The 12,849-nt window shown below is 48.0% G+C and overlaps 1 protein-coding gene across 1 annotated transcript; it reads left to right on the plus strand.

The window, feature by feature from the left end:
- Positions 1–2,989: 2,989 nt before the first annotated feature.
- Positions 2,990–4,828, plus strand: LOC141235947 (olfactory receptor 51G2-like). Its single transcript, XM_073668210.1, has one exon. The coding sequence runs from the start codon at positions 2,990–2,992 to the stop codon at positions 3,956–3,958; it is 969 nt and encodes a 322-aa protein (XP_073524311.1). The 3' UTR covers positions 3,959–4,828.
- The last annotated feature ends 8,021 nt before the right edge of the window (positions 4,829–12,849 follow it).

Raw genomic sequence — 12,849 nt, forward strand, 5'->3', positions numbered from 1 at the left:
AACAAGTGAAGACTGAGAGGAGGGGGCATTTTTGCATGCAGTATGGACAGGGGATTGCCTTGCACGCACAACAGGGGGTTCTCTTACACGCACAACAGCGGAAGAAGCAGTGGTGACACCCGCTGACACTGGTCGTGGACCCTGGGGTTCGCCCCACAAAGTCGGGTGCTTTGCTGCCATGTGCCTGATCATGCTGGTGGTGGTCAGGCTGGTAGTTTTGTCACCCCTGCTGATGCTGGCATGGCAGGTGGTACAAATGGCCTTTTTGGGGTTATCAGCAGAGTCTTTAAAAAAATTCCAGACTCTGGAAGATCTACAGGTTGTACTGGCAACGTCACTCGTGTTGGTGTTACCGGGAACGGTTGCCCGCCTTCTCTGTGCGGCCACCACACTGCTTTTTCCTGCCTGTTGGGGTACTCTGCCTCCCTCACCCTGTGTGCTGCTGGCCTCGCTCTGTGTGTCCTCCTGCCACGTTGGGTCAGTTACTAGATCATCCACCACCTCCTCCTCTTCCACTTGCGCACCACGATCCTCTTCCTCACTTCTTGGCAATTGTGTCTCGTCATCGTCCACCTCTTGTGACAAATTGCCAGCGTCTACTTCCTCTGGCCTTGGCTGTTCAAATATTTGGGCATCGCTACATGGGATCTCCTCTTCCACCACTTCAAATCTGGAAATGGACCAGTGAACAGCTCTTCAGAATGTCCAAGTGTGGGATCAGTTGCTGTCTGACGACACTCGGCATGGTGGGAGGAAGGAGCATCAGGGTGAGGAGGAGTATGCAGTCGAGACTCACGGCTACTAAGAGTTGACCGTGTGGAAGACAGACCGGAGGTGGTGGTGCCCAGGTAACTGGAAGTATTATCTGCTATCCAATTAATAACCAGTTCACACTGATCAGTTCGCAATACTGGTGTTGTGTGCTTCCCTAGTAATTCAGTCAAGAAGTGGGAGTGAGAAGATGTGGCTGTTGGTTGTGGCACATTTTCACCTTGGCCACGGCCCCATCATCTACATGCACCATCACCAGAACGTCCAGTTCCACGTCCCTTGCCACGCACCTTGCTCATTGTAAATGAAGTAAAATGGCTTACACTCGCACTATCAATGGAAAAAGGGTAATAGAAAGTAGATTAGAACCGTGGAAGAGGAAAACCACAGTTCTATTTCTCTGGCCTACACCAGAATCTTTTAAACAGATATATTGGTGTCTGACCAGTCACAGACACACTCAATTTTTTTTTTTTTGGGGGGGGGAATACCAAAAGGTTAATAAGACGCGTATTTGTACAGTCTGACTGAGGGAAAAAAATACAGGATTTAGATGAAAAAAAAAAGGATTTTTCCTGGCCCCTGAGACCGGGGGATAAGTCCAGCAATTTGACCAGCAGGAGCACACAGGACTGTAATGCAGCGTTTGCTGGTATAACCACTGCGTCTCCTATACAGCCTGCCTGCCTGCCTGACATCTGGGATGGATATTAGTCCTGAGAAGGACTGTTTGTTTGATTTGGCATCCTTTACAGACCCTACACTAACTATTTCGCAGGATAAATCTCTCCCTAGCTGAGCAGCACTCTCCCTACACTGTCTGGTCCGAGTGACTGTGATAAGCATTGTGGCGCCAGGTCTGATATACACCTGATGACGCTGTGCGGCCAGCCAATCACTGTAATGCCCACAAACAACATGGCTGCGGCATTACAGTGACTTGCTGGCAATCCCTGCATGTTCATTGGCTCTGTAAAGAGCGCCAAACATGCAGGGCGGAGACCCGAGCTCCCACCAAGCAACCCCGGAAATGCTCGGTGCTCGCTGAACATCCCGAGTAGCGTGATGCTCGGGCGAGTACCGAGCAGTGTCAAGCATGGTCGCTCAACACTATTAGTCACACATACATCTGTTGTGCTGAAAGCAATTTTCCCCTCTGTGCAGTGAGAGCAGAGCAGGCTGTGGCTGTGTGAGATATAATGACAGCCTGCTCTGCTGACATATACAATAGTCATCTGCTCTAGTCTCACAGCACTGTCTAATCATGCAGGAGGTTAGCCCAGGAGATCAGGGCTGTATTATTACATCTCAAGCACTGAGAACTCTACTGTAAGCTATAGTGGGGGCGTGTTCTTTCTCCACTGTGTTGCTGCCTGCTTATGATTGGTCAGCTTCATACAGGGCGAAGAATTACATGCTCCTACTAAAAACTGCCTGATACCTTTTGCTAGGTCCAAGTGGGTGTTAACTCATTAGGTACCAAATAGTTTAATTACATTCTGTGTCCAGTTCAACATGAGGTCTAAGGGGTAACGTTCCTGCTTCCAATAGGTGGCGCTATAGAGTTCAAGCCCTCTTTTTCTCTGCAGTTCAACATGAAAACCCTTATACACATTAGCTTTCGGCTGAATGACGGGTCTCTTCTGACTCCCTCATACGGACGATCTGAACATTTATGTGTTTATAATGGGAGAGCAGAGAAGGTCATTGACACACAGCTCTGGCTGCCGCTTATCTCCTGATTACCAAGAACGTGGGGCGTTAACACTACCATACCCCTGACTCCCCAAACATCGCCTATCGATGGAGAGTTGGAAGGCCCCCATACACATTAGTCCAATCCCGCCAACGATGGCAAGTTCGGCCGACTTTAGACTAAGGTGTAAGGCCTTTCCAGTGACCGATGGGAGGGAGCTGACGCATTCCTGTCCGGGCACAGGGCCGGCCACTGTCACAGAGACAATCCCACACACTTTGCTTGGCTATTTATTTTTATTTATTTATTTTACTCACTTATATAGCGCCATTAATTCCACAGCGCTTTACAGACATTATGGGCACTGTCCCCATTGGGGCTCACAATCTAAACTTTTGCATTGTTTTCCTGTTATTTGGAGGAGGGGGATGGTTTTTTTTTACAGTTTATTTGCTGGGCTCTTTATCCCATAGGTATGTTACGCAGATGTATGACTTGTGTGGTTTTGTGTCTAGGAGCAGAATGACCTCTGCCGTGAACAGTACGGATAACCGAGATGTCCTGACCCTGGTCCTGGTGGGAATCCCTGGCTGGGAAGACTTCTACTCTTGGATATTAGTTCTGTTCTGCTTTATCTATGGCATTTCCTTGGTTGGGAATAGCATCTTGTTGTTTCTCATTAAGACGGATGTATCGCTGCAGACACCGATGTATGACCTAGTCTCAAGACTGGCACTCATTGACCTGGGTCTGTCTCTGACGACCCTCCCCACAGTATTGGGGGTGTTTTGTCTCCAGTTTCTCAGGCTCCCTGTGCCATTGTGTCTGCTTCAGATGTTCTTCATCCATTCCTTGTCTGTTATGGAATCTTCAGTTCTTCTAACCATGGCCTATGACAGATTTGTGGCAATCTGCAAACCTCTCCAGTATTCTTCTCTCCTCACCAGACCACTTATCAGGAGGTTGGGGCTGCTCACAGTTTTACGGGGTGTGGCTGTCATTCTGCCGATCCCGTTGATGCTACAAGGACCTTGTCTATGTAAGAGCAGTGTACTGTCCCATGCCTTCTGCCTGCATCCGGATGTTATGAGACTCCTCTGCTCCCAGATGTCGGCCAATAATATATACAGTATATTTGCCGTTTTATCAACAATGGGCCTGGACGCTGTTTTCATCACTCTGTCGTATGTCCTCATATTGGGAGCCGTGTGCCGTCTGCGCTCAGCTTCTGAGGGCTGGAAAGTCTTCCACAGGTGTGCGTGTCATATCAGCGTGGTGGTACTCTTCTACAGTCCCATGATTAGCCTGTCCATGATTCACAGATTTGGGGATCACAAGAGCAATTTTATCCATGTCCCCCTGGCTTACCTGCACTTCCTACTACCACCAGCAATGAATCCCATACTGTATGGCGTGAACACTAAATGCCTCAACCAACGCCTGATCCACTGGGTCCAAAGTGTCCTGCTACATAGAATCAAAGAGAAGTAATTGACTCAAAATATTGTGACTTTTACCGATTTTCTTATGCTCACAGATCTTCAGACAACCGATCCTGACCAGATCCTCTGCCGAACGATCCTCATCAATAAAGACTAGTGCAGAGAGATGAGAGAGGTCCTGTAGTCATCGAACTTCAGAAGCCTTGTGGGGTTAACTGTGGAAGAAGTCCATGTAGTCAACATGTAATTATGTATGACCCAAATAAAGCCAGTCAAGAAGGACAGAGAAACACAGGACCACAGACTGTACTTACAAATTAGTGATTAGGTATTAGGGACTTGGCCCACAAACCCTACAGATGGCAATGATGTTCCTACTGCGGAAAGTAGGTGAACTAGGAAAGATGTCAATCGGGTGTAATGGTGAGAAGAGGAGGACAAGGACAGGTAGTTAGAGCTAGGGGTGAAGTGGGACAGTAAGGTAGTAGATACCTGAGGAAGAGCGAAAACCCAAAACGTTATAGTAAGCACAGATCAAGAAATTGCAGTTTAGTGCAGGATCACATGCTGTTTGGCCAACAAGTCCAGGGTAGAGGTGGGAGATATCTGGGGTAGGTGGGGATAATAGCCTCCTATTTCAAGGTTTGGAGGCAAAGGGCAGGTGGGCAATGACTCCACCACCTCTTACTCCAAAGACAGCTTAAAGCATCATGAAGGATAGGGCCACATATAGAGGTAAAGTCTCATATATAGGACCACGCATACTGTGTAGACTTGTAAATTCGTTTGTCTAGCCTACCTCGTAGCTTAGCCAGATACATTAACGCCATATTTTTAATATCGCTGGAGGCCTCTCCACAATCAGGATTATGTGCAAGTGAAGAAAAGTAGACTGAAGCATCATTGAGTGAATGAAACTAACAAAACTAAGACGTTCATTCAATCCCTTAGGAAACACCGTGTCGAGCCAGAAAAGTCCACCTGGATATTTAAAGCAAGTCAATGGTGGCGAAAACGCAGCGATTACGCAAAATAATTGGAAGTGCTGCAGATTTTTCCGCAATGATAATCCGCAGCGGAAATTTCCGCAGCGTGTGCACAGCACATGAGGATTATCATTGGAGAACATGGCAGACCTTCTACCAAGCGTTTTTTAAGCATTTCTGCAGCGGAATTGCCACTGCAGAAACGCTTAAAAAACACATAGTCGGAACACAGCCTAATTATACGAACATTTTCTAGACCAATAATTCTATTCAAATTTCATATACAGTACAGACCAAAAGTTTGGACACACCTTCTCATTTAAAGATTTTTCTGTATTTTCATGACTTTGAAAATTGTACATTCACACTGAAGGCATCAAAACTATGAATTACCACATGTGGAATTATATACTTAACAAAAAAGTGTGAAACAATTGAAAATATGTCTTATATTCTAGGTTCTTCACAGTAGCCACCTATCAGTAGGACTATCAGCTGTGTATCCACCAGACTTCTGCACAACACAACTGATGGTCCCAACCCCATTTATAAGGCAAGAAATCCCACTTATTAAACCTAACAGGGCACACCTGTGAAGTGAAGACCATTTCCGGTGACTACCTCTTGAAGCTCATCAAGAGAATGCCAAGAGTGTGCAAAGCAGTCATCAAAGCAAAAGGTGGCTACTGTGAAGAACCTAGAATATAAGACATATTTTCAGTTGTTTCACACTTTTTTGGTAAGTATATAATTCCACATGTGGTAATTCATAGTTTTGATGCCTTCAGTGTGAATGTACAATTTTCATACTCATGAAAATACAGAAAAATCTTTAAATGAGAAGATGTGTCCAATCTTTTGGTCTGTATTGTATTTCATGTTCGCATACTTAGCGTTGCAGTGTACTACTTTGTTAGTATAATATGTAATTAGCAAAAAGCGCTGCTACTAAGTCAGCTGAAAGTTTATTTACAATAGCCCCTGTGATACCAGTTATGTAAATAAATTAGCTAAAACAATGACAGCTGAGCCCTGCACCTTTACCTCTGACATGTGACTAATGACCCTTGACCTGTGGATGTGTACTTAAAAAAGAGATGTGCTTCAGTAGCAGTCAGACTTGGTGCAGAATTAAGGAACATCAGAAAGACTTTACAAGGAGAATGAGAGACATCCTTCAGGACAGTAGATGGATTGCATGGCATCCAAAGAGACACAGATTTGTATTCTACATGATTCTAGTCTAAGGGTATCGGCCCTGACTGGAAAGATTTGGATCTGCTCCATTAATCAGACAGACCATGGATACTTTTGTGGAGTCCAGGAGAGGACGAAGAAGTCACCTGGCCCCATGGATATGTTGTTTTGGAGTTGCCCGGTGGGACCCACTGGTCGCCTGACCCCATGGAAACTCTCTGAGAGGCCAGATTTGGACCCTTGGGTCTCCTGGTCTTGTACCTCGATGGACTGCTAGCTTCCTAAGCTTGCTGCTACCTTCTCTCTGTGGGGGCCCGCCAAAAGCATTTATTGTCCGCTTTGTGGTTCAATAAAGTGTTGCCACGGTGTTTTACCATCACCCTGTGTAGTCTGAGTATTATTACGCCCACGGAAGACCTCAGGTCTTCACATATGTGGTGGATTCACATGTACCAACAACAAAAGTGCGGCATTAGATCACCGCGTTTTGGACGCAGCAAAAGTACACTGTGTCCAAAGCGCTGCTGAGTCCTGATCGGGAGGACTTAGTGGCTAATGAAACAGCTATGAGCTTTTGATAATGGCCAGAGACCATGTTTGCAAATGGCACCTTTCCAGGCTAAAAATAGCAGCTCACAGCTGGCGCATAAATTACATGAATGGAAATGCTAATGAAGACTGTGTGAATGGGACTAGCTGACACCTAGGTCTTTTGTTTCGTTATGACAAGGTGTCAATCAGACCTTTTCATGACCAAACCTAATTAAAGTAAAGTAAAGAGTTAAACACAGACACAGAATAAACACTTTATTTGAAATACAACAGACACATTCTTTAATCATTTAAATTAACCAATATACTCACCCCAGTTCTGATTGTAATCCAAAGGTTTAAGCAATGTCCCACCAAATAACTTAGCTTCAAAAAGGATTCATTGATGTACAAAAACACTTCAAAAACACGTAAAAACCGAGGCAAAACGCACATTTTTCCCGCAGCATTTTTTCTGCAAGGAGATGCAGAAACCTTGCAAAAATTTCTGAAATCCTGACTGTGTGCACAGAGCCTTAGTGAGAACACGGAGAAGCTCTCTGCTCACCGAGGGGTTAATGATTCACATAATAACACTACAACCAACCACAGAAGAAGAGCGCACCGCAACCAATCAGGACACAGAGCCCACAGCGACCAATCAGGACACAGAGCCCACAGCAGCCAATCAGGACACAGAGCCCACAGCGACCAATCAGGACACAGAGCCCACAGCGGCCAATCAGAACACAGAGCCCACAGCAACCAATCAGCTCACAGAGCCCACAGCGACTATTCAGCTCACAGAGCCCACAGCGACCAATCAGGACACAGAGCCCACAGCGACCAATCAGGACACAGAGCCCACAGCGACCAATCAGGACACAGAGCCCACAGCGACCAATCAGCTCACAGAGCCCACAGCGGCCAATCAGGACACAGAGCCCACAGCGACCAATCAGGACACAGAGCCCACAGCAACCAATCAGCTCACAGAGCCCACAGCGGCCAATCAGGACACAGAGCCCACAGCAACCAATCAGAACACAGAGCCCACAGCGACTAATCAGGACACAGAGCCCACAGCGTCCAATCAGCTCACAGAGCCCACAGCAACCATTCAGCTCGCAGAGACCACAGCGACCAATCAGAATACAGAGCACACAACAACCAATCAGGACACAGAGCCCACAGCGACCAATCAGAACACAGAGCCCACAGCAACCAATCAGCTCACAGAGCCCACAGCGGCCAATCAGTACACAGAGCCCACAGCGACCAATCAGGACACAGAGCCCACAGCAACAAATCAGAACACAGAGCCCACAGCAACCAATCAGCTCACAGAGCCCACAGCGGCCAATCAGGACACAGAGCCCACAGCAACCAATCAGAACACAGAGCCCACAGCGACTAATCAGGACACAGAGCCCACAGCGTCCAATCAGCTCACAGAGCCCACAGCAACCATTCAGCTCGCAGAGCCCACAGCGACCAATCAGAATACAGAGCACACAACAACCAATCAGGACACAGAGCCCACAGCAACTAATCAGAACACAGAGCCCACAGCAACCAATCAGCTCACAGAGCCCACAGCGACCAATCAGGACACAGAGCCCACAGCAACTAATCAGAACACAGAGCCCACAGCAACTAATCAGAACACAGAGCCCACAGCAACCAATCAGCTCACAGAGCCCACAGCAACCAATCAGCTCACAGAGCCCACAGCAACCAATCAGCTCCCTGCCTCCATCCCTCCGAGCGCTGATTGGTTGCTGTGCGCTGTACTTCTGTGCTTGGTTAGTGCATACACTTCATGGAGAGAGCAGGTAGTACAATTATCCCAAGACAGGGAAAGAGTCTGTATTCATGTACTATTCTTATTATATCAAATATAAATAAACACTTTATTTGAAATACAACAGACACATTCTTTAATCATTTAAATTAACCAATATACTCACCCCAGTTCTGATTGTAATCCAAAGGTTTAAGCAATGTCCCACCAAATAACTTAGCTTCAAAAAGGATTCATTGATGTACAAAAACACTTCAAAAACACGTAAAAACCGAGGCAAAACGCACATTTTTCCCGCAGCATTTTTTCTGCAAGGAGATGCAGAAACCTTGCAAAAATTTCTGAAATCCTGACTGTGTGCACAGAGCCTTAGTGAGAACACGGAGAAGCTCTCTGCTCACCGAGGGGTTAATGATTCACATAATAACACTACAACCAACCACAGAAGAAGAGCGCACCGCAACCAATCAGGACACAGAGCCCACAGCGACCAATCAGGACACAGAGCCCACAGCAGCCAATCAGGACACAGAGCCCACAGCAGCCAATCAGGACACAGAGCCCACTGCAACCAATCAGGACACAGAGCCCACAGCGGCCAATCAGAACACAGAGCCCACAGCAACCAATCAGCTCACAGAGCCCACAGCGACCATTCAGCTCACAGAGCCCACAGCGACCAATCAGGACACAGAGCCCACAGCGACCAATCAGGACACAGAGCCCACAGCGACCAATCAGAACACAGAGCCCACAGCAACCAATCAGCTCACAGAGCCCACAGCGGCCAATCAGGACACAGAGCCCACAGCGACCAATCAGGACACAGAGCCCACAGCAACTAATCAGAACACAGAGCCCACAGCAACCAATCAGCTCACAGAGCCCACAGCGGCCAATCAGGACACAGAGCCCACAGCAACCAATCAGAACACAGAGCCCACAACGACTAATCAGGACACAGAGTCCACAGCGTCCAATCAGCTCACAGAGCCCACAGCAACCATTCAGCTCGCAGAGACCACAGCGACCAATCAGAATACAGAGCACACAACAACCAATCAGGACACAGAGCCCACAGCGACCAATCAGAACACAGAGCCCACAGCAACCAATCAGCTCACAGAGCCCACAGCGGCCAATCAGTACACAGAGCCCACAGCGACCAATCAGGACACAGAGCCCACAGCAACTAATCAGAACACAGAGCCCACAGCAACCAATCAGATCACAGAGCCCACAGCGGCCAATCAGGACACAGAGCCCACAGCAACCAATCAGAACACAGAGCCCACAGCGACTAATCAGGACACAGAGCCCACAGCGTCCAATCAGCTCACAGAGCCCACAGCAACCATTCAGCTCGCAGAGCCCACAGCGACCAATCAGAATACAGAGCACACAACAACCAATCAGGACACAGAGCCCACAGCAACTAATCAGAACACAGAGCCCACAGCAACCAATCAGCTCACAGAGCCCACAGCGACCAATCAGGACACAGAGCCCACAGCAACTAATCAGAACACAGAGCCCACAGCAACCTATCAGCTCACAGAGCCCACAGCAACCAATCAGCTCCCTGCCTCCATCCCTCCGAGCGCTGATTGGTTGCTGTGCGCTGTACTTCTGTGCTTGGTTAGTGCATACACTTCATGGAGAGAGCAGGTAGTACAATTATCCCAAGACAGGGAAAGAGTCTGTATTCATGTACTATTCTTATTATATCAAATATAAATAAACACTTTATTTGAAATATAACAGACACATTCTTTAATCATTTAAATTAACCAATATACTCACCCCAGTTCTGATTGTAATCCAAAGGTTTAAGCAATGTCCCACCAAATAACTTAGCTTCAAAAAGGATTCATTGATGTACAAAAACACTTCAAAAACACTTAAAAACCGAGGCAAAACGCACATTTTTCCCACAGCATTTTTTCTGCAAGGAGATGCAGAAACCTTGCAAAAATTTCTGAAATCCTGACTGTGTGCACAGAGCCTTAGTGAGAACACGGAGAAGCTCTCTGCTCACCGAGGGGTTAATGATTCACATAATAACACTACAACCAACCACAGAAGAAGAGCGCACCGCAACCAATCAGGACACAGAGCCCACAGCGACCAATCAGGACACAGAGCCCACAGCAGCCAATCAGGACACAGAGCCCACAGCAGCCAATCAGGACACAGAGCCCACAGCAGCCAATCAGGACACAGAGCCCACAGCGGCCAATCAGGACACAGAGCCCACAGCGGCCAATCAGGACACAGAGCCCACAGCGGCCAATCAGGACACAGAGCCCACAGCAACCAATCAGAACACAGAGCCCACAGCAACCATTCAGCTCGCAGAGCCCACAGCGACCAATCAGAATACAGAGCACACAACAACCAATCAGGACACAGAGCCCACAGCAACTAATCAGAACACAGAGCCCACAGCAACCAATCAGCTCACAGAGCCCACAGCGACCAATCAGGACACAGAGCCCACAGCGACCAATCAGAACACAGAGCCCACAGCAACTAATCAGAACACAGAGCCCACAGCAACCAATCAGCTCACAGAGCCCACAGCGACCAATCAGGACACAGAGCCCACAGCGACCAATCAGAACACAGAGCCCACAGCGACTAATCAGAACACAGAGCCCACAGCAACCAATCAGCTCACAGAGCCCACAACGACTAATCAGAACACAGAGCCCACAGCAACCAATCAGAACACAGAGCCCACAACGACTAATCAGGACACAGAGCCCACAGCGTCCAATCAGCTCACAGAGCCCACAGCAACCATTCAGCTCGCAGAGCCCACAGCGACCAATCAGAATACAGAGCACACAACAACCAATCAGGACACAGAGCCCACAGCGACCAATCAGAACACAGAGCCCACAGCAACTAATCAGAACACAGAGCCCACAGCGACCAATCAGGACACAGAGCCCACAGCAACTAATCAGCTCACAGAGCCCACAGCGACCAATCAGGACACAGAGCCCACAGCAACTAATCAGAACACAGAGCCCACAGCAACCTATCAGCTCACAGAGCCCACAGCAACCAATCAGCTCCCTGCCTCCATCCCTCCGAGCGCTGATTGGTTGCTGTGCGCTGTACTTCTGTGCTTGGTTAGTGCATACACTTCATGGAGAGAGCAGGTAGTACAATTATCCCAAGACAGGGAAAGAGTCTGTATTCATGTACTATTCTTATTATATCAAATATAAATAAACACTTTATTTGAAATACAACAGACACATTCTTTAATCATTTAAATTAACCAATATACTCACCCCAGTTCTGATTGTAATCCAAAGGTTTAAGCAATGTCCCACCAAATAACTTAGCTTCAAAAAGGATTCATTGATGTACAAAAACACTTCAAAAACACTTAAAAACCGAGGCAAAACGCACATTTTTCCCGCAGCATTTTTTCTGCAAGGAGATGCAGAAACCTTGCAAAAATTTCTGAAATCCTGACTGTGTGCACAGAGCCTTAGTGAGAACACGGAGAAGCTCTCTGCTCACCGAGGGGTTAATGATTCACATAATAACACTACAACCAACCACAGAAGAAGAGCGCACCGCAACCAATCAGGACACAGAGCCCACAGCGACCAATCAGGACACAGAGCCCACAGCAACCAATCAGAACACAGAGCCCACAGCAACCAATCAGCTCACAGAGCCCACAGCGGCCAATCAGGACACAGAGCCCACAGCAACCAATCAGAACACAGAGCCCACAGCAACCAATCAGAACACAGAGCCCACAACGACCAATCAGGACACAGAGCCCACAGCGACCAATCAGAACACAGAGCCCACAGCGACCAATCAGAACACAGAGCCCACAGCGACCAATCAGAACACAGAGCCCACAGCGACCAATCAGAACACAGAGCCCACAGCGACCAATCAGAACACAGAGCCCACAGCGACCAATCAGAACACAGAGCCCACAGCGACCAATCAGGACACAGAGCCCACAGCGACCAATCAGGACACAGAGCCCACTGCAACCAATCAGAACACAGAGCCCACAGCGTCCAATCAGCTCACAGAGCCCACAGCAACCATTCAGCTCGCAGAGCCCACAGCGACCAATCAGAATACAGAGCACACAACAACCAATCAGGACACAGAGCCCACAGCAACTAATCAGAACACAGAGCCCACAGCAACCAATCAGCTCACAGAGCCCACAGCGACCAATCAGCTCACAGAGCCCACAGCGACCAATCAGGACACAGAGCCCACAGCAACTAATCAGAACACAGAGCCCACAGCAACCAATCAGCTCACAGAGCCCACAGCGACCAATCAGGACACAGAGCCCACAGCGACCAATCAGAACACAGAGCCCACAGCGACCAATCAGCACACAGAGCCCACAGCGACCATTCAGCT

This window comes from Phyllobates terribilis, unplaced genomic scaffold (genome assembly GCF_046119375.1).
Source record: "Phyllobates terribilis strain yellow unplaced genomic scaffold, ASM4611937v1 Scaffold_1__5_contigs__length_1240528914, whole genome shotgun sequence".
Lineage (NCBI taxonomy): Eukaryota > Metazoa > Chordata > Amphibia > Anura > Dendrobatidae > Phyllobates > Phyllobates terribilis.